The sequence below is a fragment of the Pelodiscus sinensis genome, chromosome 11 (assembly GCF_049634645.1).
Source record: "Pelodiscus sinensis isolate JC-2024 chromosome 11, ASM4963464v1, whole genome shotgun sequence".
NCBI classification, from domain to species: Eukaryota; Metazoa; Chordata; order Testudines; family Trionychidae; genus Pelodiscus; species Pelodiscus sinensis.
In genome coordinates, this window is record NC_134721.1 from 10,988,227 (window position 1) to 11,016,056 (window position 27,830).

The 27,830-nt window shown below is 44.0% G+C and overlaps 1 protein-coding gene across 2 annotated transcripts in view; it reads right to left on the reverse strand.

The window, feature by feature from the left end:
* Positions 1 to 27,830, reverse strand: part of SHQ1 (SHQ1, H/ACA ribonucleoprotein assembly factor) — a 119,896-nt gene that overhangs the window by 53,871 nt on the left and 38,195 nt on the right. For both annotated transcript variants that reach the window (XM_075938646.1, XM_075938647.1), the window contains exons 10-11: positions 19,796 to 19,919; positions 434 to 554 (exon numbers count right to left, since the gene is read on the reverse strand). In XM_075938646.1, the coding sequence (XP_075794761.1) occupies positions 434 to 554; positions 19,796 to 19,919 (245 nt within the window). The remainder of the gene's footprint in view (positions 1 to 433; positions 555 to 19,795; positions 19,920 to 27,830) is intronic.

Consider the following 27,830-nt stretch of genomic DNA (forward strand, 5'->3'; position numbering starts at 1 on the left):
GGCATGGTCAAAGTAGCAGTGGCAGTGGCCTAGTGCCCCGGGCTCTTTTAACTCGTTCGGCTTTGGAGCTGCTGCTCCCCTTCCCTCCCCTTCCTATCAGTGGCCCTGTGTGCAGTTATATGAACAGTCCTATAAAATTGCCACTTTGCACCTCCCTTACGTATTAGTCATCTGCAAACAAATGGAATTTATGTTCTTATTCAAAAGCAAACCTTCCTTTCTTCTTCTGATACCAACATTATTAAAAAAAAATAAATTATGCCTTTTTCTGTCGTGCGTGAACAGCATGTTAGATAAGTTCAATACATAAAAGCAATTTATGATTCTAAAAAAGGATTTTTTTTCTCATTTTGAGTCTACAAATTATCAACACTTGTTCCTGGATAAAATATGCTAAAAGATCTCTCAGAATAGAAACAGATTTAGAACTTACTTGATTTTTTGAATCCAAATACAATAGTCTGTAATGTAGAGATCATTAAGGATGTAGGCAGGGTCATTTTCTCGAAAAATCTTGTGAATGTCCAGCAGACACTTCAAAACAGCACTTTTACCTGGAAAAGCATTTATATTTTTTGAAAAAATAAATACAAATCTAAATCATTACAATCTTACACCTGCAATAAACATTTCATTGCAACACTTTATATCCGTGGCAGCAATCTTACTACTTTTTTCTGTTGAGTTAGTGCCTCAATCATTTGATTGGAATTCTTCACTCATTTGTCTATTAATTTATAAAAAAAAATATAGGGAGTAGAGATTTAGGTCCCACTTACACAAGTTCTCTTCCACTGGTCTTCCTCTGCTTGCACACAGCCTCACTGAAATCCATGTAAATGTGCCAATTTGGAGTAGGGATGTTAGAAAGCGTTTTGGGGATTTTTTTGGTAGTAAATGTGAACATGTTTACATAGGGGGCTGGCACCACAGGAATTAGTGTGTGGGGGGAGCTAGCTTTTAAGCATGCTTCCTACAAGCACCGGCTCCTGTGGGGCCGCCAGCCTCCCCACCCCCACATTACTGTCTCAGAGGCAGCAGCATGGGGAGAGGGGAGTTGGCTCCCCAGGAGTCTGCTTAAAAGCCAACTCCCCACTAGCACCAGCTCCCAATTGCTCCCCGCCACTTGCGCTGCCTCTGATACAGAAGCAGCAGCGCGGGAGGATCCCTGCACGTAACCGTGAAGGTTAATCGATGAACCCAGGCTCATCGGTTATCTATTTAAATATGTATATTAACACATCCCTAATTTGAAGTCCATTGCAGGATCTGATCCTTAGTCCTCAGTGTTTCCTGCTGCTGTCAGTGATAGACTGGTTGGCAGCTCAAACCTCTGGGATAAAAAGAGCTTATCATACAGTCCTAATAACTAAAAAAATATAAATCCATTTTTAAAACGACTGGATAAATCTCTGGAAAATGAACATTTAGCAGCAAAAATACATTTTCTTATTTTATAACCAAAGGAGACTTGATCTGCTCCATTTTTCTTTCATGGGTCCCTCTTTCTACAAAGCGAATGTTTAGCTACAAGCATTTCCTAATGATTTAGAACTTCTTCACATCCTTTTTTTTTTCAAAAGCCTCAAAACCACTAAGACTTAAGAATTAGTGAGAACACTTTTTAAATGTATATTTTTACTAGGCAGTGAAAATAAGCAGGACTAATAAACAAAAATAAAGTGTGCAGAGGGGAATCTAGCAGTCTCCTCTGTTTGGGTCAGCTTCGCCTAGATTATTTTTTTAATCTTAAATAAAAATTAAGATATTCAAGAAATCAACTCAGAACTCCCCCTGCTGTCCACAGCCAGGAGATTTAATCAGAGAAGTGCCCCAGACTGAGTGCGTTTATGCCAGTTTCCAGGACAAATAAGGGGGAAATGGGAAAGTTGTTGTTCAAGAGGGTATAAATCAGTGGCAGATGTGAAGAAACTGAAGAAATGTTGCACTGGTGGAGAACTACTCAAATAGAAAACTGAAGAGAGAATCAGATGCAAATTAAGATGCATAAGCAAGGGGCTGAGCTATAACTTCTAAACTTTATCATCCTTAATATCTGACAAGACAGACTATTCCGAGTTGAAAAGCAGCAGCCTCATTTTCTTAAAAATTGACAATGGAGTAAAAACCTTGTTAGCTGTCAAACTGCCACCCAGAACAGCTTACAGAGTATGTGTATATATAATGTTATATATATATTGTGTGTATATATATTATGTATAAAACCAGTTTTAAAAGTTTTCAGGACAAATAAGGGGCAAGGAAAGGACTGGGTTAGAGGGTCTCTCTTTCTAATGCCCCGTAATTCCTTGATTCCATTCACTGACATTCATGGGGGTTTGGTGGCTTATCTGACAGGTCCTCTGCTGCAGCAAACATCAGACTGTTGCATAAAAAAGCCTCTGCCTGAGCTTACTTGATTTATATACAAGGATTTTCTAAAGCTACACCAAACTGTAAGGTCTAAGGTTTGAAACTGCAACTTATTGTGATCTTTGTCAAACTTTGTAATCTGTGTAATGCTCAGAAATTTACAGTAAACTGCAACTGCGTAATCTTTGTAACTCTCAGCCACCTTGCTTGTAACTTTCCCTAAGGGTACGTCTAGACTACATGCCTCTGGCGACAGAGGCATGTAGATTAGGCTACCAGACATAGGAAAATGAAGCGGCGATTTAAATAATCGCCGCTTCATTTAAATTTACATGGCTGCCGTGCTGAGCCGACAAACAGCTGATCAGCTGTTTGTCGTCTCAGCGTGATAGTCTGGACGCGCGGGTGTCGACATCAAAGGTATTTGTCGACTACCCAGGTAAACCTCATCTCAGGAGGCATACCTGGGTGGTCGACAAATACCTTTGATGTCGACACCCGCGCGTCCAGACTATCGCGCTGAGCCGACAAACAGCTGATCAGCTGTTTGTCGGCTCAGCGCGGCAGCCATGTAAATTTAAATGAAGTGGCGATTATTTAAATCGCCGTTTCATTTTACTATGTCTGGTAGCCTAATCTACATGCCTCTGTCGCCAGGGGCATGTAGTCTAGACGTACCCTAAGATGCATTCTCCCCTGGATGAACGGAGAGAGAGCCTGAGTGTGAGTATGTTTGAAGAAGGCTTGGAACAATGTAGCACATTTCAATGAGTCATCACAGTCTGGGCATGCTCCTTGCTGGATAAAGGGAAGTCTGGGCATGCTCCCTGATGACAAGGTGAATGTGTCACAGGGGCCATTCAGACACAATATAAGGAGAGGGAGCACATATGAAATTCTCTTCCTTTCCTTCCCCTGCTCCTGAGAAGCTCCTCTCCAGTGTCTCTCCTGACCAGCTTCCTCAGCCATGATGAGCAGATAGACCCTCCAGGATCCACATGCCTTGGCTCCTTCTGCAACCCATATGTCTGTGTGAGTGCCTGACGGCAGGAATGAATGGGTGTGAATGAATGGAGGGTGTGTGTGTGTGTGTGACAGAGAGAGTGAGTTCTATCCTCTTTAGTTTAAGTCTTTGGTGCCTGCTTACTCCTCTTTAGTTTTACCTAGTGGAAATAAACCCATACTAGTGTAACCCTGGGTGGTCTCCAGTGAGAATATTTTTGGGGTAACACAGACCAACTTAACAATTCCAAAGCACTGTCTAGTGTCCCTCTACACTAAATAGAAAAGGAGTTTTTCATTTCATTGCTACAACAATTTCACAAAGTCAGGATCCATCCAGTATACTAAGGGACATGGAGGGGAAATACGTTTTGTTAAAGTTCTACTCTGTTTAGTTAAGACACAATGGATGTTGTCACAGATTTCATTTTCATCACATTGTCCCTCATGTTGCACATTGTTTACACTGGTACAAAGAAGAAGAGGGAACACACTGTGTGAGTGCGACAAGTGATAATTCAGTAGGGCAGTGGTTTTCAACCTATTCATTTTGTAGAACCCATAGGGGCTCACAGACTATATCAAGTATCTCCAAAACACCCTGCTTCTCAATTTGAAGTTTTTAGGGTTCCACAAATGAAAAAAAAAAGGCTGAAAACCACTGCTGTAGGGTTGTAGAGATGGGCACCCCAACTCAACAGGGAATTGGGAGGAGGACAAAAGAACGGAACCGCCCCATGGACACAAATTAAGAGATTCAAAGATCCTTCAGGGTACACTTGGAGAGACTGCTCATTGTGGGCATACACAGTTCTTATCCAGGCCTGAAGACACCAAAAGCATACAGTCTACCTAAGGGTGGCATAAATGTATAAATGTATAAGCTATCACATAGGAACTGCAGGCAAGCCTTTGCTGTGGTTTGAGAGCTCCCTTGCAGCAGTTCTCAAAATGGGGTCTTCAAGGGTACTCCGGGGAGTACGAGTCATGTCTGTGGCATCCAGGCCTGCTGCTCAACTCCCCTTCCCTCCCAATGACTCCTGCACAAGGTGGAATAGCTGTTCAGCAGCCTGCAGGAAGTGCTGGAAGGGAGGGGAGGAACAGGGATGGGGCACAGTCAGGTGAAGGGGAGAAAAGAGACAGAAAAGAGTAGGAGGCAGGGTGGGTCTTGCAATTTTTGGTACTGTGCAAAGAGGTGAGGATACCCCAAATGAAAGCTGAAGAAGGAAAATCTATTTACAAAGTAATGACAAGTGTTAAAGAACATGCACAGGATCAACGTGAGTGTTTGTGAACTAAAGTTTTTTGTTTGTTTGTTTCATCTTAGGTATTTGCTGCACCAAAAATTTTCCTGTCATACAATGATCACAGAAACAAACCTAAGCATGCTAAATGGAATTCCCTTTAAGGCATCTTAAATAATGGAAATATTAATCAGTAACAATTTACTTTATTTGTAAAGTTACGGTATTACATTGTATTGAGCAGTTCATAAACCTCTTTAAACAAACAGATGTTTCCTGTCTGTTTAAAAGTTAGTGGAACAGAATAAAACATAAATACCTAAAAAGATCCTAACCCTGTAAGAGAATTGAAAACAATGATTTATAAATATTTATGAAATGTTATTATATTAAACATAAAAAGTGTTGTAAGAGCCAGTACATTTGCTCATGGATTGCTGGACTCCATAGGAGTTCACTGCTAGGACTGCCTACAACAGAAATCCCACAATTTTCAACTCATGGAGTTTCAGGGGGACTTTTTCCCCACCCATGACTTAAATGATTTTACGTATAATTTGGCCTCTACGTCAATCATTTGATACAACAGAAATAAAGTCACTGTAATCTAGCTTTTTCATAGGCTCAATGGCTCATGCATTAAAAATAAAACATTTATGAAATAACAGAAAACTATAAAATCCATTCAGCTATTTTTTATCTCCTCAATCTGATTTTTTCTCTCCCTACAGCATCATATCAAGTAAATTAACTTCTCTTCCCAATGGCATTTCTATATATTTCTTCACACACTTGCAAGCTGCAAAATGAGTTTGCATCTAAAGAAAAAAACTGAACTTTGTTATCTGATTCTTAAAGGTATTAAAGGATAGCATGAAATTGAATATATGAGGACTATAAAACATGGTACCAAGACCTTATGTTTATACCAACTTAGTCATCAGATTCTGAGATATATAATCTCAAGAATATTTAAGCCAAGACAGCTATATTAAAAATTCAATGAAACTTTATGCCAAACACCACATAATATACGTACACACATATATATGCATGTGTTTGGTGAGGTTTATTTATATTATATATATATATACATACACACACACACAAACATGAATGAATGAATGCAAATGAACATTAGTCTATTTTGGATCAATTTAAAAGTTCATTTCAAAGTGTCAAATGCAATATATAGCGTGACTGGAACAAGAACTACTGTGCAATTCTGAATCTTCAAAGATCCTTGTTGGCAAATATAATCCTTGACTTGTTGGCAAACATAGTAATTTTACAGTTATGTGTTTTATAATTTGATGGCAGGTTCAATCAATCACCTGTCTGTTGGTCCTATAACAGAGTCCACTGAAAGTAAACCAGACAAAGTTTATACTTGTTTCATAACAGAGGGTGGCTACAGATGGCCACCACTCTGTTACAGAACAAGCAGAAATCTCTAGGTACTAACATCTATCAAGAAAACATAAGAAGTTGAGAACTACAAATCAATCTTTTTTATATGTAATTAGACATTAAATTATTTATTATTCATATGTATGCTGAAAAAAACAGAACATTCTTTAACCTCACAGAAAGGAGTACAATGGTTTATATCTTTACAAGCAGCTAATAAATGTAAAATACACAAAATAGCATTACCTAGTCTAGGGATGTTAGCGTGTAGTCGCTTAAAAGATTAGCCGATAAGCCTGAGCTTATTGGTTAATCATAATGACGACATGCAGCCCCTCTCTTGTTGCCACTGTATCAGAAGTGCTGCCTGCCCCATCCCCTGCTGCCTCCTACAGATGCAGCAGTGGGGGTGGGGGGGAAGGGGAGAGGTGGCTGTCCATTCTGCTGCCTCTGTGGGAGAACGGGGTGGGAAGGGGAGGGAGACAGGCAGTTCCACAGAAGCCAGCAAGCACAGAGAACTGGCTTAAAAGCCAGATCCCCGTGCATGTTGACTCCCACGTGCCCCCCACCCTGCATTGCTACCTCTGATAGAGAGGCAGCATCAGCGCAGGGGGAAAGAGGGCTGGTAGACACAGGAAGCAGCTTTCAAGCCAGCTCCCCACACGTATCAGCTCCCACAGAGTTGCCTCCCTCCCCGCGCGGGCAAGTGGGAACCTGTGCTCGTGGGGAGCTGATTTTTAACACCCCTCCCCCTAAGCACTGTCTCCTGCTGCCCCACGAGTGTAAATACGTAACAGCAAAAAAAAAAAAAAAAAAAAAAAAAAAAAAAAAAAACACACCACCAGCAGTTACACCTCTACAAAAATACATAGTAATTAACATCCCTAATCTAGTCATATAAATACTGACAGAAATAATATACATCTCCTATATTTTGAAAAAAATTATATGATGCCTACAGGTTTACTGGAGAGGAAAAATAATGTTTATATAAATATACCAAAGCTACAAATGATTAATTTGAGCTTAATCCTCAGTTTTTATATACTTATTTATTTTTGATGCAATTTTATAGCTTGTATGTACCAATAACTCAGAAATCAGAAGTTTATCAAATCCAATATAAATCGAGTTTGTACATGTATTCAGATAACTTAGATATGACAGAATATTGCAATCCAAGTATTCAAACTTAAATAGTTTTGTTGCAAAAGCATTTAAAAACATTCAAAGCATTGATCATCCTGAGAAATCTTTCTAGCAGTCTTAATACAAATTAACCTACTGGGCTTCTCTTATGACTAATGAAGAACTGATCTAAATGAATGTCTCACCTACTTTATCAACCAGCTCAAAACAATCAATATTTTGATTAAGGGCAAACTCTCAATGTAGCCCTGCATCTTCAAAGCAAATTCACTCTCAGTTTTCCTTTATGAGTTACCTGTCCAACATTCATAGTGTTATATTCTGTTAAAGTGCTACTATTCTTCAGCCTTTGCAACGTGTACATCTAGTACACAGAGTCTCAGACTTTAGGCTATGCATTTTGTGTACGTTATCAAACAAACACATCAAACACTATCACAGCTGCAATTAAATTCTTTGCCCACATATCCTATACAAATGTAAATTCCAAATATATTAGTATACTATGCTCTAGCTGCTTTTATCTTCATCTAGGAAAAGGGCTCAACTGATTACTCACTTGCTGAAAGTTAAGCACATGCTTAAGTGTTTTGCTGGATTCAGGTCAAGAGGAATGGTTTTATGGGTAAGATTAGCTTCCTACTGATGAAAACAAGTCACATTTACCTGTACATTTGCATACATTGTAAAGCCTGAAGTTGGCAGTTCAGTGCAACCAATATTCCAAAAATAAATATGGTAAAATATAAACATCCAACCCATCATAAAATATATATAAAAGAATATTGTACTTACTTTTATTATGCTTTCAGTAGTATATACAACATACTAGGCATTATATAAAAACAAAGACAGGCCCCAAAGACCTTCTAAGATTTTCCATGGAATTTTAAGAAATAAACATTTTGTTGTGTGTTACTTGTAGTATGCCTTTTAGATAGCACAAGCACAAAACTTTACGGTAATGTGGTTTGACCGTCCATCTCCTTTTTGAAGCAAAATGCAGGACAATGTAGCACTTTAAAGACTAACAAGATGGTTTATTAGATGATGAGCTTTCGTGGGCCAGACCCACTTCCTCAGATCAAATAGTGGAAGAAAGTAGTCACAACCATATATACCAAAGGATACAATTAAAAAAATGAACAAATATGAAAAGGACAAATCACATTGCAGAACAGGAGGGGGATGCGGGGGGGGGGGGGGGAGGAAGGAAGGTAAGTGTCTGTGAATTGATGATATTAGAGGTAGGGAGAGTGGGATGTTTGTGAGTTAATGGTATTAGAGGTGATAATTGGGGAAACTGTCTTGGTAATGGGTGAGATAGTTCAAATGTTTGTTAAGTTAAATGTTTGTTAAGTTCAAATGTTTGTTAAGTCCATCTCCTTTTTCAAATTCATACACAGGTTCATACTTATTTTATTCTGTTTTCTGATAAAATATGTAGCTACTAAATACACTTAACATTAGTTATATTCTTACACATTTTTTAGTTTAAGGCCTTATATACACTACTTTCTAAATGACAGTAGCAAGAAATAACTTAAGCACACTGATATTGGCATTTTCATCTGTGTTGATATTAGGGATGTAAGCCACTACTCGCTCCCCTCCCATCCCACTGCCTCTGTATTAGAGGCAGCAAGGGGCGGGAGAAGCAGGAGTTGGTCCTGGGGAGAACCGTCTTTTAAACCCGTTCCCCCCCAGCATCGTCTCTGCGATGCAGTGGGGGAGGGACAGAGGAGGCAAAGATGTAGCAATCTGGGAACCAGAACAAACTGGGACTGCTCAGTCCCGGCTCGCGCTGAGTTCCAGATCTACCCACACGGTGGCTCTGCCTTTTAAATGTAGTAGGAGCCACCTGGCTCTTACTACATTTAAAATGCAGACATAGCAGTTCCAGAGCCAGTTTGCACTGGCTGCAGGAGTTACCCCTACTGTGGCTCTGAGAAGCACCTCCCCTTATCACCTAACCATGTACTCGATACAAACTGTATTGACTACACGATTAGCCAAATACCCACTCCTTAACATTCTTAGTTGATACTAATCATCTTTGTCTATACCACCATCACCATATTAACTATTTTGCCCTTCCACCCAACAAATTAAGACTATTTTCCTCTTCCAAATTAATCCATTAGAATATATGTAGTTTCTCAAGTAATGGCTTATATAAAGTGCAGTTTGTCTTTTTACCAATGAAAATATATACTGAAATGGGCAAGCATTTACTTTCTTGTGCCTTGCATGCACAAACTGAGCTCTTGAAATTCCACCCACAACTCTGATAATCAACCAACCAATACAGCCAATCACATTTCTTCCTGCAATGGTCTCCTAGGTAACTTATACAGCACAAGAAATTCATGGCATACAGCTAACTGAAACTAAACCTGTTGTACTTCCATTTTTTTCAATGCTTTTCAACAGTTAAGTGTTAAAATGACAAAAGTTTCGATAGCTCACAGGATATATGATAGCTGAGGCCCTACCAAATTCACTGTCCATTTTGGTACTTTCTTGGTTCACAGGATTTAAAAAATAGTAAATTTCATAGTTTAAGCAATTTACATTTGAAATTTCACAGTGTTGTAATTGCAAGGGTCTAGACACAAAAAGGACTTGTGGGGGTTGCAAGGTTATTTTAAGGATGGCTATGGTACTACTACCTTTACTCCTACACTACTTTTAGTGGTGGCACTGCCTTCAGAGCTGGGCAAATGGAAAGCGGCAGCTGCTGGCCTGCACTGCTGCTGGCAGTATGCTGCCCTTCAGAGCTGGCCACCAGCCACTATTCTCTGGCTGCCCACTACTCTGAATGCTGTGCAGAAATAAGGGAGGTGATATCATGACTCCCCTGCAACTCCCTTTTGGATCAGGACCCCCAACTTCAGGAATACTGATGTTCCCTCCCCCCCCACCCATGGGCGGCTGGTGAAGGCAGAGCTGGGGGAGGAAAGCCCCCAACCCTGCCCCTACTGCCCAGGCCACACCCTCCATCATGCATAGGGCGGGCAGCACATGGCCCGAGCCTCTCCAGGCCCAGAGCATGGGAAGAGTGGGCGGCCCGCAGCCCCCAGACTTCCTAGTACCAGAGAACGGGGAGAGCAGGTGGTGTGTGACCCCCAGGCTCTCCAGCCCCAGAGCATGGGGAGGGCGGGTGGCATGTAGCCCCCAGCATCCACAGCAGTAGAGCACAGGGAGGGTGGGCAATGCGCAGCCCCCCGCCTCCCCAGCCCCGGAGCACGGGGAGAGAGGGCGCTCAGGGGTAGTAACACTCTGCCTCCAGAACACCTACAGTAGATATTCTGGGGGGGGCAGAGTGTGGGCGGGGCCAGTCTGGTAGTTTGGAAAGGCAATGCCTTCCCCGCCTAGAATACCAGCCACTTATGCCTCCACCCCCTATGAAATCTGTGTAGTAGATGGTAAAAGCACACAAAAGAACACATTTCATTGGCCAGGATGCATTTTTCAGGGCTGTGAATTTGGTAGGGCCCTAATGAGAGGGCACACAAGTATTCTTGCTCCAAATTATTCACTTAAGGCTTTATAGTTTTCTACAGGAACTGAACATGCTTCGCACCTTTGAAGTCAGAATGTTTAGAATCCACTCAGGTTTGATCATGACAAGACTGCTTCTGCTGCGCAATGACTTATATGGGAGTGACTCTGGTTTGTTCTTAATGAACATATCTATTGCTTTTATTATGAACACGGCACCATAGGTGTAGTTAACAATCCAACGGTCACATTTTCTACTGGTGTTCTAATTGAATTTAAGCTAGTTGCAGCAATTCACACAGACAAAGAATTTGGCCTTGCGTCAGTCATATAATGAAAGGGATGATATCATCCGATTATGCCCTATAATTTTTTATTGGCATTTTTCTCTTCTGCTCAGATTGTCTGTTTGCTCCAACTATCTTCTGATGCTTCCTCCCTCACACTCTCTTCATCTACCTGACTCTGTACATCCCTTTTTGCCCCCCTCATCATTTCTCTTCAAATGCTCCTCTCTCTTTTTCCTTCTGCTTCCATTTAGCTAAAACCCTCCTAACCAAACCATAGAAAAAAAATCATGGCATGACATGATGTTCACATGTCATCACATAATGCACTCTTTGCTATGTTATTACTTCTTTCCCCTACCCTTTGTCTGTCTTGTCTATTTCAATGAAATACTGGAGTCCCATTCCTGGTTGATCCCTAGACACTGGCATAATAAACAATAAATAGCATCAATCCTCTAATTTCTACTTCAAGAATAACATTACAACACAGCTGTACTTCACAGATCATAGGGTTTTTTTCTCCTTTCTGGTGATGATGGGTCCAGCAACAAAAGTTGAAAAATGTACTGGCTTCCTCCAGTACTCATATTAATCCACCAAAGCAGTCATGCCATCTCTGTTACCAAAATGTTTTTTGTTGAGTCACTAAATTTTCATTCTGTAAAACTTCCCTTGCACCACAAAATTAAATTTGAAAATTACATAATCTCTATTTTGAGTCCTTCCCCAAGTGAGGCCAAGTGCACACGGCAAAAGCTGTAGATGGCACTAGAGTACCCAACCTAGCTTGAATGAAACTGACATGGGAACAGTAGAGAAGACAGCACAGCATGGGTTCAGATCAAGTAGTAGAAACCCAGCATAATCCTTGCCTAGTTAGTTACTTAGGCTCACTAGCCTGTGGTGAAGCCCATACTGCGCTGTCTTCACCATTCTCAATACTCACATCAACTGGATTCAAGCTGGCTCCCATAAGTTAGCTCACATGCAGCTTTGCTGTGTAGACAACCTCCGACAGACTGCCTGAATGCTACACTATGTCTGGTATCATAAGCACTTAATTTTTCCCGCACTCAAGCAATGCTATACCTATCCTATGGAGTTAATTGGAAAGGATGCTTAATACCTTCCCTGCTTAACTTCGCTGTCTGATTTTCATGTTGTCAGTGGTAAACTGAACAAGCAGCACTTTTCTTTTGGACGCTATCCCAGAATTAATATAGCAGATATTGATCTAGGAGAGTGTAATAGCAGTATAATTTTCCAGATATTAGAAAGTTACTCACCTTGTGTTGCAATGACAGTTCTTTGAGATGTCTGTCCCTGTGGGTGCGCCACTGTTGGTGTTGGGCTTGTCCCGGCACCGCAGATCAGAGACTTTTCCAGCAGTATCTGGCTGGGCTACACATGTGCAACAGGGGGTGCGCACCGTTGCCACCTTTGGAGCTCTCACACATGGCCCGACTCCCCTCAGTGTCTTCTGAGGCAAAGTTCTGGCTATGCCCCGTGGGGGTCTCACTAATGGCGGATAATATTAACCTCAGAGACTCACTGTGGGCCTATACACAACCCCTTTCTCTTTATAGGAGGCAGGGTCCACAGCTTAGTTAGTTATACTCAACACAGGCTAGTCCATGGTTTTGGGGTGAAAACCCCTTGATAGTCCTGGTTTCCCTTCTTGGGACAGGTTCTATGTTGATGTGGGGGAACTGTCTCACTCTGGTGCCTCTTAACCAGCTCTCATCACACATACAGCTTCTTGCTCCTCTCTTTCTCCTTCTGGTCTGTCCCTGTTTGTCTTCCACCTCTCCTTACCTAGGGGAGGCCTTTTAAACCAACTCCATTGGCTGTAATGGGCTGCAGGGAGCCCTTTTTTCCTTTATTGAGTGACTTGCCTGAGGGAGCAATCTAGTTAAGTAGCCCCAGGTGTTTTTATGCCTTCATTTTATTGCAGCAGGCTCTAGTAGTTTACTCTGGAAAGAATAAACCACTGATCCAGTGCTCTGTATACCTGCCTTCCACCAGACTGTGGAAGGCTGCTGGCTTAGGTCTGTCACACTTTATATACTCCCACTTTCATGAAATTGTTCTGAAGACGAGAGGAGGAAGGATGGGTCATGGAGCACCCCTGGGGACACACATCTCTAAGAACTGTCGCTACTGCACAAGGTGAGTAACTTCCTTTTCTTCTTTAAGTGATGTCCCCACGGGTGCTCCACTGTTAGTGACTATATAGTGGTACCACAATATGATACGTGGGCTCCGGATTATGTATTATGAATAGATGAGAGTACTGCAATAGACACTGCTGAGTTCACCTCCTATCATGAAGAGATCATGTAATGCTTCATGAAAGTGTGGTTGGATGACCAAGTGGCTGCTGAACAGATGTCTATAAGAGAAACTCCCTTCAGGAAGGCAACTGATGTAGTTACTGCCTAGATGGAGTGCACCCTGGGAGGCATAGGAAGTGGCCTGTTAAGCAGAGAGTACCATTGGGTGATGCAGGATGATACAAATTTGAAGATATATTGTAATAAATAGCGTTCCCTGAAAACAGTCTGCTAACAAGAGGAATAGGATGTGTGATTTTCAGAAAGGCCGTGTATAGTCAATATAGAACGATAGTGCCCTCCAAACATCACGGGTGTGCAAAGCAGCCTCTTCATGGGAGGCCTGAGGCTTTGGATAGAAGGTAGGACGATAGGCTCACTGATGTGGAATTCTGAGCAGACTTTCAGCAGGAAAAAGGGATGCGGTTGGAGGACCACCCTTCCTTATGGAATACATTGTTGGGTGAGGTTGCCTGTAAGAGCGTCGATTTCATTGACTCGTCTCGCAGTTGTGATTGCTATTAACTAAGAATGGGCACTTGGCCAAGGGCTCAAACAGTGATCTAGTTAGCGTGTTGAGTATGAAAATCTAAGTCCCAAATGAGAGGTAAAGGTCTACATAGTGGTTTCAGGTTTTGCAATCCTCTAAAAAACCTAGAAATCGGGTGGGCAAATAAGGAGAAACTGTCAATTGGAGGGTGAAAAGCTGCCAGCGCAGCTAAGTCTCTGAGGGTGTGTGTAAGCTACATGGCTCCGTCGATGAAGCCATGTAGATTAGGCTGATCGGCAGAGGGAAATGAAGCCGCAATTTAAATAATCGCGGCTTCATTTAAATTTAAATGGCTGCCGCGCTCTGCCGACCAGCTGATGATCATCTGTTTGTCGGCAGATCGGGGAAGTCTGGACACGCCACTGTCGACAAGGAAGCCTTTGTCGACCGGCACAGGTATGCCTTTTGAAACCAGGTTTACCTGCGCCAGTCAACAAAGGCTTCCTCGTCAACAGTGGCACATCCAGACTGCCCCGATCTGCTGACAAACAGCTGATCATCAGCTGGTCGGCAGAGCGCGGCAGCCATTTAAATTTAAATGAAGCCGCGATTATTTAAATCTCGGCTTCATTTCCCTCTGCTGATCAGCCTAATCTGCATGGCTCCATCGACAGAGCCATGTAGTTTAGACACACCATGAGCGAAGACACTGATAGATCTTGTCATTTCAGACGCAGAACGTAGTGCAAGACTGTATGAAGAGGAACGGCAGTTGCCTGAGTGCCAGTGGTGTTACATCATGCTGTAAAACACCTACACTTGTAGAGGAAAGTATTATGGGTGCTCTGCCATCTACTCTAAAGCAGGACACTTTTTACCTGTTGTGAGCTTGTTTTCTCCACTTCCAAGAACCAGACAGAAGCCAAGACATCAGGTGTAACGTTTCTGGTTGGGGGTGGAGAAGGGAGCCTGTGTTCTGAGAGAGAAGGTCTGCGTGAGTAGGAAGCAAGTAAGGAGGTCAAAGAGACATCCAATATAGATAGGAAAAACAAGTTTGCCTGGCCCACATGGGGACCAAAAGGATTACCGGGGCACTGTCCAACTTGATCTTCCAGATAACCCTTGGTCTGAGTGGGATTGGGGGGAATGTGTAGTAGGGTCGAGCTTCCCACGTGATGAGGACGGCATCACCTAGTGAGGCTGGTCCTATTGCAGCTCTGGAACAATATTGGGGGCACTTAGTGTTCTGATATGTTGCAATTAAATCCACTGTCTTAATCCCCCAGCGTCAAAATAGGTCCTGTAGAACCAATGTATGAAGTGCCCTCATGGTCCTCCACAAAGCGATGGCTGAGAACATCCGCTATTGTATTTCTGATCCCCAGAAGATATGATACAACCAGGTTGTTGTTGTGGATGTACCAGTTCCATAGGTGAACAGCCCCTGCACAGAGGAATGTAGAATGGGCGCCCCCTTGTCGACGGATATAAAACATGGTGGTGACATTGTGTACAGCAGAACCCCAAATGTGCTGAAGGAATTATCTGCAAGAATTGCTCACAGCGCAGAGCTCTAGAAGATTGATATGCAAGCAAGATTCATGAGCTGACCATCTACCCTGGGCAAAGTGGTGCTGCATCTGTGTGCCTATACTGCTTCTCTGGAACCTCCAACAGAGCAACCACTTAACTGGTGGCAACTCTCTTGAAAAGCTCCTGAAATTGTTTCAGGTCATCGGTTGAAGGTGTATCATCTGGGATAAAAGCCGCATCGGGTGAAGACAATAATTTATCAGTTGGGGAAAGGCCTCGCTGGTCAGGGTCAACATCAATAATCTGCTCTTCCTGCATCTCCAAGTCCTCCGATGGATAAAGGGGACTATGAGGAGGAGAGGCTGGTGCTTATCTATGGGCCAGAGTTAATGGTGCCGCTAAGCAGTGCCTCGATAGTGTCCTGTAGTGGCATGAGGACCAGTGTGTAGAGCACTGAGGGTGACAGGACCAGTCAGGGTACCACGGACGATGGTGCGAAGGTCACAATCGATGTCTGTCATAGGGAGTGTTTGGTCTTGTTGGGGAAGAGTGTTGAGAAGAAAAAACACTCCTGCGGTTGTCTTTGTAATTGCTGTAGTGTAACAGTGTCGGTGAATGGGGAGAACATGGGACCCGTAATGTAGAGCAAGAGATTTGTCTCTGGGAGTCATCGTACGGTGACCTCGAGCATTGTCTCGAGGTCGGTTCTAGCACTTGGTAGTCATGTTTATATGCAGGGCGGTGCCAAATGAGTGAGGATGCCTGCGGTGCAGATGAACATGATGCCGGTGGAGGAGGCATCAGTGCCGATGGTGAGGGCACCTGTTCCGGGCTTGGCGAGCGAGGCAGGGGCCTAGCCAATTTTGCCCTTGCTTTTCCCAGTGCCAGAGGTGCCGAGGATTTGTGTCTCCTGGATGTCATCCACTCTGAGTGCTACAAGAACCGGCGCTGAGGGCAGTGTGGTCCATAGTTTCAGTTCTGCAACTGAAGTGGTACAGGGGTGCCCGATGCTCGAAGTGCCTGGCTTGTCTCCCAGGCTGACTCTGGGAGGTAGGGAACGAGATGGGAAGACTCTCTTTTTTTGCTGGCAATTTAGCAGGAGAGGGAGAGCACTCTGATTTCTTTCATTTACTGGGAGTTTCCTGCTGAGTACTCACATCCTTGGTTGTTTGAGGCTTAAGGGCCCTATCAAATAATAAATTATAATAAATAAATAATAAATAGCATTTGCAGCCTGAGCTCCCTATCCTTGCATGCCCTGGCTGTGAGGCTGCAGCAATGCACACATTTTTGCGGGATGTGCGCCTCTCCCAAGCACTGAATACAAGACCTGTGGCCATCCAAAGCCGGCCTTGTCACATTTCTTAAACCCCGGTGAGCCAGGCAGTGCTGGCTTCCATAAAACTCCATTTTATTTTTTTTAAAGGACTTGGCGCTGTCTCACCAGTCTCAAGTCTATGAATGCAGTTTTTCCTTTTTCTTTTTTTAAATGAAGGGTCATCATCAGACTCACTTTCAGTGCGTTGCGTCTCAGTGGCATTAATGGCCTTACTATTTCTTTCTTTCTTTCTTTCTCTTTCTTTTGCTAGCAACTAAAACATTGTTTCCTGTTCTTTGTACCTTTAAGTAATTTACTCAAACACAAATCTTATCTACAGGTATGTGAAGAGGAGACAGATCGAGCTCCATCCGCGACCGATCACCGTACAAAGGAACTGGGAGGAATTGGGCCACACACACACAAACTCCAAAGGTGTGAATGACGCACAGCCTGGCCAGATACTGCTAGAAAAGTCTCCGATCTGCTGCACCGGGACGAGCCCAACACCAACAGTGGAGCACCCACAGGGATATCAATCGAAGAAGAACATTATAATTTATGGGTCCTGCAGCTTTCACACATCATGAAAAATAATGTTAATAAAATTATGTTAATCAACATGGGTGTGTATAACTGTACAGTTGAAACTGACTTAACTGTTTTGAACTAGGATCTATAATATTGTGTTGCTAGGAGATTTACTTCCAGATATCAAAATGATGACAGCCCTACTCCTAAAGTGTGAAAAAAAATCAAAGGTTCAAATATGTAGCGCAGTCAGCTTTTAATTCATCAAGTTAAATAAATTAAAACCTAACCACATGACATTCCACTACTATATGTTTTGTTTACACAGTATTATTTGGTTGCTATTTAATGGTGCCTGGTTTTGTGTAGGTAAAGGCAGAGGCAGTGCACTAAAAGACAAGTTTATAGATTTCTTCCTCTCCCCCTAGGATATAATTATGACTTTGAACGTGATAAAGAACATTTTATGATGCATACTGCATTATTTTGATGCTTTCCACATCACAATGCTGTTTTCTCAGCCCTTTCTGCGTCACTGATAAAAAAAAACCAGAATCCTAGAACTGGAAGGGATCTCAAGAGGTTATCGAGTCCAGTCCCCTGCCCTCACAATTCAGAATTTATTCCACCTAGGGATGTAAGCGACCCAACAGTCATGGCTCATGCAGATGCTATGCCTCTGCATTTTAAACATAGTAAGAGCCTTGTGGCTCTTACTACATTTAAAATGCAGAACCGTAGTGTGGGTGGCTCTGCAGAGCGGTCCTATCAACTAATCGTATAGTTGATACAAGTCAATTAGCTCAGTAACCTCAATTTAACATCCTTAATTCCACTTTAGTTCTGTATAAATACATTTATACCATAGGAGTGCTCCATTAATCTGTCCATGTTTAAAATCTCTAGCCATGACTTCATAAAAAAAATCTGTGTTTCTTATCTTATCATTCTATCATTGCACCTAATAAACAGTTCCCCTCTACCATATTTCCTATACCCATAAAGGAAGTGGCCACCGGGAGGCTTAAAAAAAAAAACTACCCCAGATAAAAGCCCCCAAAACTGTTCCTCAAAAACTAGTCCACCTATATGTCAGTATTAATCCGATACAAGTGACAGACTATTTTTGGAATTAAAGTGCTTCAAATCTCTAGGGGTATGTCTACACTACCCCGCTAGTTCGAACTAGCGGGATAATGTAGGCATACCGAACTTGCTAATGAAGCCCGGGATTTGAATTTCCCGGGCTTCATTAGCATAAAGCCGGCGCCGCCATTTTTAAAAGCTGGCTAGTGCGAACCCCGTGCCGCGCGGCTACACGCGGCACGGGCTAGATAGTTCGAACTACGTAGCCATTCCGAACTATCTGTACTCCTCCGAACTATCTATGGAACGAGGGGTAGTGTAGACATACCCTAGTATAGGTTGAACCTCTCTAGTTTGGCACCCTCAGGACCTGACCGGTGCTGAACCTGAGAATTTGCTGAACCATGGGAGATCAATGTTGTCTAGCAGCATTACCAACACTTCCACTGCTTACTGGGCTCTTAGAAGGCATTTGGGGTAAATTAGAGCTAAATAACTGCATAGAACACAGAATGCCAGGACTGGTGGCTGTAAACAAACTTTACTGGATTGCAGGAAACTTGGCCACACCCATGATAAGTGAACATCCAGCTAACTAAAACCATGCCAGACCACAGATGTTGCTGAACCAGAGTGCCAGTCTGAAGAGATTCAACCTATATGATTATTTGAAGGAGGAAAAAATGTAATAACTAAGGGGACCAAAAATTAGTCTAAAATGAGCAGAAACCCTACCTCTGGGAAACTAGCCAGGTAAGAAAATGAACTTCACAGTGAATGTATTTTCAGAACAATTCTTAGCACCATTCACAAGTGTTAATTTAATAAAATAACTTCCAAATCACGGATCAAAGTGAAGAAGCTTCTCTGGTTATCCAGATTGTTTAGTGCATGTATATGTATTCCAGTTGGGGACTCCATGTCAGGATCAGATGAACAGAATTTAACAGAATGGCAATCACAACCAAACATAGGAGATAATTTCAAAACTGCCTGTGGAGCCTGATTCACAGCTCATTTAAGCTAATAGGAGTCCTTTCATTTATTTCAGCAGGTTTTGCATGTAACACAGGAAGAGCTAACAAACTACAGGTATTCATCTAATTTTTTATCATGATTCACCATGAGAAATACAATGTAATTATAATAAAAGTAAACTATAATACTTAAAAATAGGGCACAATACAAAAAGTGTAACACCTAATTATATGACACTAGCTTCATAACTAGGCTTTTGCCAATAAAAGGAAACCTTTTCCACCTCTAACATATGCATGCGCACGCACACACATAAAATTACCTACACAGTATGTGAATGCACACCAGCAATGGTGTAAATTCCAGTGCACAGCTGCATATCAAGCACTGTTCATGCTTACCCTGTTGACATACACAAACTGTTCCTTAGTGCATGCTTCCACAGTCTCACAATATTAGACCAACATGCATTAAGGAACTTTTAGTGCATCAGCAAGGTCCAAACTTCATTGCATATAACTAATTAACATTTAGAAAAAAATTCAGTATCTCACCTAGTTGCAATATCATGGCTGTATCACTGAAGGCTCGTGTCACTAATCTGAAATGTCTGTAGAGTGGATAACATAAAACTCTTCTTCCAAAGGATACCAGGATTTCAGGAATACTAGTGAAACTCTGTGTAGCAATGAAATTTAATAATTAATTTATATAATTATAATGATTTATAATTAAATAAAAAGGCACATAGTAATTTATTTTTTAAAAGACATAATAGCTATACCCGTAAAATCGCGAGTATAATGCGCACTTTTCCCCCTTTTTTAGGGTCATATCCAGGGTGCACATTATAAATAGGGGGTTATCTTGTCAAGTTTTAAACTCATCCTCAGCAGGCGCGAGCTGGGGGGGGGAGCAGGCGGGCCAACAGGCGCGAGCTCAGCGCATAGACAGCTAGGCAGGGGAAGTCCCCACGGCAAGCACAAGCTCGGCGTGTGAACAGCTGGGCAGGGGGCAGGTTTCCTTCCCGTTCCTTCCCTCCCGTTCTCCTGTAGAATGGGTGCGGATATAGATAGGAGTTCGTTTTTTTCATGATTTTACGAGTCTAAAGTCAGGGTACGCACTATACATTACGGTACTCAAAAATATGTCAGATATGAAAACAATAGGTTAATTTTAAATAGAAACAAGACCCAGCACTTCCAACTTGCATGGTACAATTATAGAAGTCTGATACATTTTAGTGGTTTTTAATTGAAAAATATTGAATTCAGGGGCATATTACAATAAAAAATTTTACTGAAATCTTTGCCATTCTTCACATTACAGAAATATTGCTGTCCTGTAACATTATGTTAAAGAGAACTATAAAAAGTTTTTAATTTTTATTTATTTTTAAAAGGCATGATAACAAAATACATATATACATGCACAAGAACTCTAAAAATGATATATGCTTTTGCCTTTTAGCAAAATTATGGATATTGAAGATAGAGATAAATATATCTCCTCAGGGAAGGCATCTTATTGTCCTTCTTTATGAGTGAAGAAGACCTCTAATTTACTCGGGCCACAGGCATTACTGAATTATTGAAGATTTTCTCTAGAGTGATTTCCTTTCTGTCTTTCATTTTTCAAAAGATAAAACTTTCTATTTATTAATTTTAAAAAAAGAGCTTTTTCATTCTGAATTTGCAATGGATTAAAATTAATAAAAACCACGACTGCTGACCACTCAGCACTTTTCATATGAATATTACAAACTTTTTTTCCCTTTTAACAGTTTGATAAGCATTTTAATTATTTATCTATTGTTAGTCATTACCTTTAGATAATGAAGTGTGCATATTTCATGCACAGCAAAATATCAGTTCAAATCTCACAGGCAACACGGTTTACAGACTGATGTAAACCAGCGGGTCTCACATTTTTTGGCCCATGGACCACCTGGCTCATTGTAAACCTTTCTGCAGACCACCAGTTTCTAATGGAAACTCATTGTTAATTATATAGTTACGCTTTAGCCATTTTGCTAGTGCTGCAGCAGCTGGGGAGAATGATTTAATTTAAATGATTAAACAAGATTAAGGGTGCGTCTACACTGGCATGATACTGCGCAAAAGCAGTTGCTTTTGTACAAAATCTTGCCACCTATCTACACTGGCCGCAAGTATTTGCGCAAGAACACTGACTTTGTAATGTACAAAATCAGTGGTTCTTGTGCAAATACTCCGACGCTCCCGCTCAGGGATAAGCCCTCTTGCGCAAGTATTTTTGCGCAAGAGGGCCAGTGTGGACAGCCACGTTAATTTCTTGCATAAGAAAGCCCAATGGCTAAAATGGCCATCGGAGCTTTCTTGCACAAGAAAGCGTCTACACTGGCACGGATGCTTTTACGCAAAAGCAAATCTTTTGTGCAAAGTCACATGCCAGTGTAGACACTCTCTTGCACAAATACTTTTAACGGAAAAACTTTTCCGTTAAAAGTATTTGCGCAAAATCATGCCAGTCTAGACGCAACCTCAGTGTTTTAACTTTCTCATATTCGTTTTTCAAACTTCATTTTAAATAAAGTAAAATATTAATTTATGACTAACACAAAAGGTTTCAATGTTCTGTGTTAATGGCAGGGGTGGGGAACCTTTTTTGGATTGGGGCCATTGACTCACAGAAGTATCCATTAAGGACCACACAAGTGAGAAACAAACAAAAAAACCCCCTCCAAAACCCCCCAAGCCTCACTGATGTGGCCCCCAACTGAAACATATCATTCCTCTGGTGCTCCAGCCCCATGGGGTGAGGGGAAAGGACAGGGAGGACTGAGGTTCAGGGCTTCCCATACACCAGATTTACATTTCTGAGCTTCTGGAGTTGGTGAATTTTGTGGACCCGTTTAGGTTCTGGGTTGGGGAAAGGAGGGTTTTAGTGTGCGGGACAAGGCTGCCAGCTAGTGGGATACGGATGCAGGATCTGCATAGGGCAGGGGTGTCCAAACTTTTTTCAAAGAGGGCCAGATTTGATGAAGTGAACATGCGTGAGGGCCGACCATTTTGCCTGACATTCTTTGAACCATTAAAATTAAATGCAAATTAACTATTTTATGCAAAGTTTATTGCAAATGGCATACTTTTCATTTCGTCACATGGATGACAAATCTAAACAGGTGTTAAATCACTCTGCCTTTCATATCTGAAGGCCAGATGAAAAAAAAATCCAGGAAGCTGAAATATATGTCAGGAACATTGTAAAGTACATTACATATTATTGGTAATAAAGGTTGTCTGTCAACTTTTAAGTTCAAAAAATATGAACAGGAACATAACACCAAGTATACATGTTGTGTCCAAATATATTTATAACTGATTTAGACCAACTGACATTAACTGAGATTTTACAATGTATTCATCTCAATACATATGGATTCGTTGGGGGCCATAAAAGATAGATATTGCCAAATTACCTGGGGGGCCGTATTAAACCGGAACACGGGCCGCAATTGGCCCCCGGGCCGGACTTTGGACATGCCTGGCATAGGAGGTGAGGTGGAGGAGGATGCAAGGTCTGGGTCACAGGTAGGGTACAGAAGCAGGCTGGGAGTAGGGTGTCTGACTAGGAGGGAGGGTGTAGGAGTAAGCTGGGTGTGCGGGATCTCGGTGGGAGAGTAAGGGGGATTGCAGCGCGGGGGTTTGGGTATGGAGGGGTGCATACATGGCTTTGGACCCCCATTGCTCCCAAGCACCACCTCCCGCTGCTCCCACTGCTTCCCGACAGCACATCACTGTGCTGCGGTTCATGGGATTATGGGGGGGAGAGGCAGCTCAGCCCCACTCCTTCTCCACACAGCAGGAAGCCCTCGCAGCCGCTCCAGCCTCGCAGACATAGAACCACAGAAGAGGAGGGCTGGAAGAGACCCTAGGAGGTGAGCTATGGGCGCAGGGGTAGGAGCATGCTGCTGTCCCCAGAGTAATCTGGCTGGGAAAAGCCCAGGGCCCTGCGGCTCCACCGGTGAGGGCTAATCTGCAGCACAGTTCCTTTCCACCTGCCACATCTGCGAAGCTCATTCCCCTGCATCTCCGCAAACTCCCAGACAAGCCTGCCGCATGGGGACCCACGCCTGCCAAATGCACCAGATCTTGCAAATAACCCGGTGCACCCCTCTCCCCACCCACCATTCCTCACTGCCTTTTTGCAAGGAAGATGCTCCCCCCCAGGGTTAGACCCACCAGCCAGCACATGCAAAGGAATCCAAATTGAAAGCAAAAGGAATGGAAACTTTCCAACCCCCCTGCTGAGCGCTGTTTGCAAGCCAGGGACTACAGCCTACTCACTGTGCCCGCTGGAGAAAAGCCAACGGGCAGTGAGAGCCTGCCCCAAGTTCGCCCGCTGCACTAAGCCAGCACACAGCGCTCCTGCCCTCAGCTTTTGCCTCCTGCATGGCCCAGCCAGTGCTCCAGCCCCCTGGCATTTCCTTCTTTTCCCCCCACATCAAGTCCCTTAATGAGCTGATGGGAGAAATCTGAGCAGAGCCCTGCACTGCCAGAGCTAAACCCACAGAGCAGTTCAAGGAAATCCTTCTTGCTCTCAACCCCCATGCTGCAAGAAACACCCTCTACCAGGCTCCACTTGCAGCCTCTTCCTGTTTGAGCCCCTTCCTCCCCAACCCCCTCTCAGAGATGGGAAATCCCCGCTCCCTTTGCACCTCCAGAGTTCTGTGCACAAAGCCGGAGCAAGTTCCCAGATGCATGGGGAAAGAAGAGGGGTTGAGTTTAAGTTGCAGACCACCTGTAAGACAGCTGCAGATCACTAGTAGTCCACAGACCACACTTTTGAGAATCACTGATGTAAACATGACTTGTCCAGCAGATTGAGAGTTTGTCTTCACATACGGCACTACAGCGCCTCCACCACCATAGTTAATCCATCTCCCTGAGCCTTGTCTACACTAACAGGAAGATCGCCACTGCCGCGATCAATCTACTGGAGTTCAATGTAGCAAGTCTAGTTATGACTCACTAAACCAAACTCAGAAGGCACTCCTGCCTGCATCCAGTACTCCTGCATCTGCTGCTGTCAGCCTCCCGCTATGGGGACGCCACCAGGCTTGGTTTAAGATAAAATGACTCAAGCTGTGTATTCTAAGTAGCATATCTTCATCTGAGCTTCTAGATCTAGTGTAGACATGGCCTGAGAGGTAGTAACTCCATTGGGAGGAGAAGCTCTCCCATTGACACCATGAAGTCTACACAGGAAGTGAGATTAGGCTTTATAATTACTTCACTGAGGAGTGTGGATTTTTCACCCTCACCAACATAGTTAAATCGATATAGGTCCATAGTGTAGACCAGTGGTCTCCAACCTTTTTACACCCAAGATCACTTTTTAAATCTCAGAACAGGCGAAGATCTACCGCCCCGCCCCTTCCTTGAAGCCCCTGCCCTTCCTTAAAGCCCCACCCCTTCATTGAAGCCCCGCCCTCTCTATTCTCCTGCTGTCCATCACTTGCTATCCCCAGCCCTTACTTACACACTCTGATAAACAGGTTATTTTTAAATTATGCAATACATACAATTAAAATCACGTGTTTACAGTTATGAAATAAATGGTCTGTTTTTTATTCATGCTATTTAAATCTAAAATGAAGCATTTATAATTATACATTTTGTGGGGACAGAGTACTGTGGCTGGGGGCAGGGGAGAGGGAACAGGGTGCTGGGAGGGCAGAGGACAGGATTCTGCAGCAGGGGACAGAGTGCCAGTGGGGACAGAGTTCGGGGAGTGGGGACGGGAGTGGGGACAGAATTTGGGGAGTGGGGACAGGAGTGGGGACAGCATTCTGTAGTTGGGGACAGTTCTGTAGCTGGGGACAGAGTTCGGGGAGTGGGGACAGGAATGGGGACAGCATTCTGTAGTTGAGGACAGGGGAGTGGGGACAGGGGAGTGGGATGCCAGTAGAGGCAGAGAGTCCCCTGCATCTCCCTCCTCCCAGCATTCCCCCCCCGAAACCAGCGCGTGCCTGCCTCAGGGCCGAACCCCCCCCCGGGAAGCCCTGCGCACGCGCCTGCCCAGGGAACCGACCCCCTCACCCGCGCAGGGAAGCCCCTCACGCGCGTGCCTGCCCCGGGGCCGAAGCCCCGCGCGTGCGCCTGCCCTGGGGCCAACCCCCCCGTGCAGGAAAGCCACGCGCCTGCCCCGGGGCCAATCCCCCCATGCAGGAAAGTCTTGCGCGCGCCTGCCCAGGGGGCCGACCCCCCCCCACCCGTGCAGGGAAGCCCCGCGGGCGCTTGTCCCGGCGCCAATCCCCTCCCCGTGCCGGGAAGCCCCGGGGCCAAACACCCGCGCACTGGAAGCCGACATTACCTCCGTCTTCTCTCGAGGTAAGTAGTGGGGCTTCTGGGGGGTGGGAGGGAAATGGGGGCGGGGCTGACAGGACGCCTCGCGAGCGACTGGTCGAGGCCTCGAGATCGACCAGTAGCTCGCAAGCGACCGGTTGGTGACCACGGGTGTAGACCTAGAGGTTGTTATTAAACAATTAGCCAATAGCCCGTCATAAGACGGGATTTGCAGGTATCTCCTCAACGTCCTATTCCCATTCTATCTCACACTTCTCTCCTCAACCCCCAGTCTCTCGTTCCATCTCTCTCTCTCTCTCCTCCTCCTCCTCCTGCCTCCCCCCTCTCTCTCTAAGCTCTCCTCCGCCTTCTGCCTCTCTCTCCATCTCTGTTTCTCTTCTCCCCCTCCTGCCTCTCACTCTCTCTCTCCTCTTCTCCACCACAGGCAGAGAACAGGCAGAAAAGCATACATGAGAGGATCCCCTCAACTGAGGAGAAAGGCATCCCCCAAAGAGTGGCGGCCTAGGTCCGCTCTGCAACAGAAGCGGTGGCATTTCCTGTTGCTGGCGGTGGCAAATAGGTCTATTCGAGGAGTGCCCCAATAGAGAAAATGGTCTCTGTTCATTTCCCATTCGTGGTCTATTGTGAAATTCCTGCTGAGGGAATCCACCATCGTGTTGCTGATGCCAGGTAAACAGGACACCACAAGGGTAGTGCTGTTGGCAATGCACCAATTCCACAGTTGGGTTGCTTCCGTGCACAGTGATAGGGATCGTGCATCGCCCTGACGATTTATACATAGTTGCTATACTGTCTGTGAAGACACCCACCTTTGGAGTTGCGGAGCTGTCTGCAAAAAGGTCTGCAGGCGTTGGCAACAGCCCTCAATTCCAGGAGATTTATATGTAGTAGAGACTCCTGTGATGACCAACAGCCTTGGACAGATAGGTTGGCAATGTGAACGCCCCAGCCGATGAGGGAGGCATCTGAGGTCATGTGGCAAAGAGGGGGCGGCTGATGAAATGGAGTGCCCGAAAGTAAGTTGTTGTCTACTATCCACCAGAGGAGGGAAGACCTGACCGTGGACAGGACGGTTAGCCACATGCTTATGTGGTGCTTGATAGGATAATATATTGTGATCAGCCAGTGCTGTAACGACCAGAATTATAACCTGGCGTGGGGAACAAAGTATGTCGTGGAGGCCATATGACCCACCAGTTTGAGTACTGTAATAACTTGTATTGAGCGTTTGTACAGAAGTTCATCTAATAGGTCTTGTATTGCCCGAAATCTGGTCATGGGTAGATATGCCCTTGCTGTAACTGAGTCGAGGTGAGCACCTATAAACTCTAGGTTCTGAGTAGGGATCAGGGTGGATTTGTCCTCATTGAGAAGGAGACCTAGGAGAAGGAAAGTTTTGATCGTGATTGGCACCATTTCTGAGGTTTCTGGGACTGAGCATCCCTTTATGAGACAATCGTCCAGGTAGGGATATATGACAACGCCACTGAATCGAAGGTGAGCAGCCACCACTGCAAATGTCTTCATGAAGACTTTCAGTGCTGTTGCGAGGTCGAAGGGCAGCACTCGGTACTGAAAGTGGTCTGTGCCGATCATGAAGCGCAGAAATGTTCTGTGAGCAGGATGAACTGTCACGTGGAAATAAGCATCTTTTAGGTTGAGAGGAGCAAACCAGTCGCCCTGCTCCAGCGATGGTAGAATGGAGATTACGGTCACCATCTTGAAGCGTTGTTTTTGGATATATTTGTTCAGCTGTCTAAGATCTAGTATAGATCTCCATCTGCCGGTTTTTTCTGTACCAGGAAGTAGTGGGAGTAGAATCCTCTCCCTTGGAATTGAGATGAAACGTTCTCTACTGCTCCTATGTGGAGGAAATGGGAAATTTTGGCCCATAATAGGTCTTTGTGAGAGGGGTCCTTGAAGAGGGACTGGGATGGGGGGTTGTGGGTGGAAGGGAGCGGAATGGAACGACATACCCAGAGTGGATTATTTCTAGAACCCATTTGTCGGAGGTGATGTTGGCCCATTGGTTGTAGAAGGGCCTCAAACAATGGTGAAAGATGTGAATGAGGCTGGAGGGGCTGCGTGCTTGCTCTCGATCGTGTCAAACGTGCTGCTTGTTGCCGGGCTGAGTTTGCATGCGGTTATTTTTATTCCAGCATCTCATTGGTCATTGACGTTGATTATGACGCAGCTGATCGAACTGTTGATGTTGCGGTTGCCAGTGTTGTCTGGAATG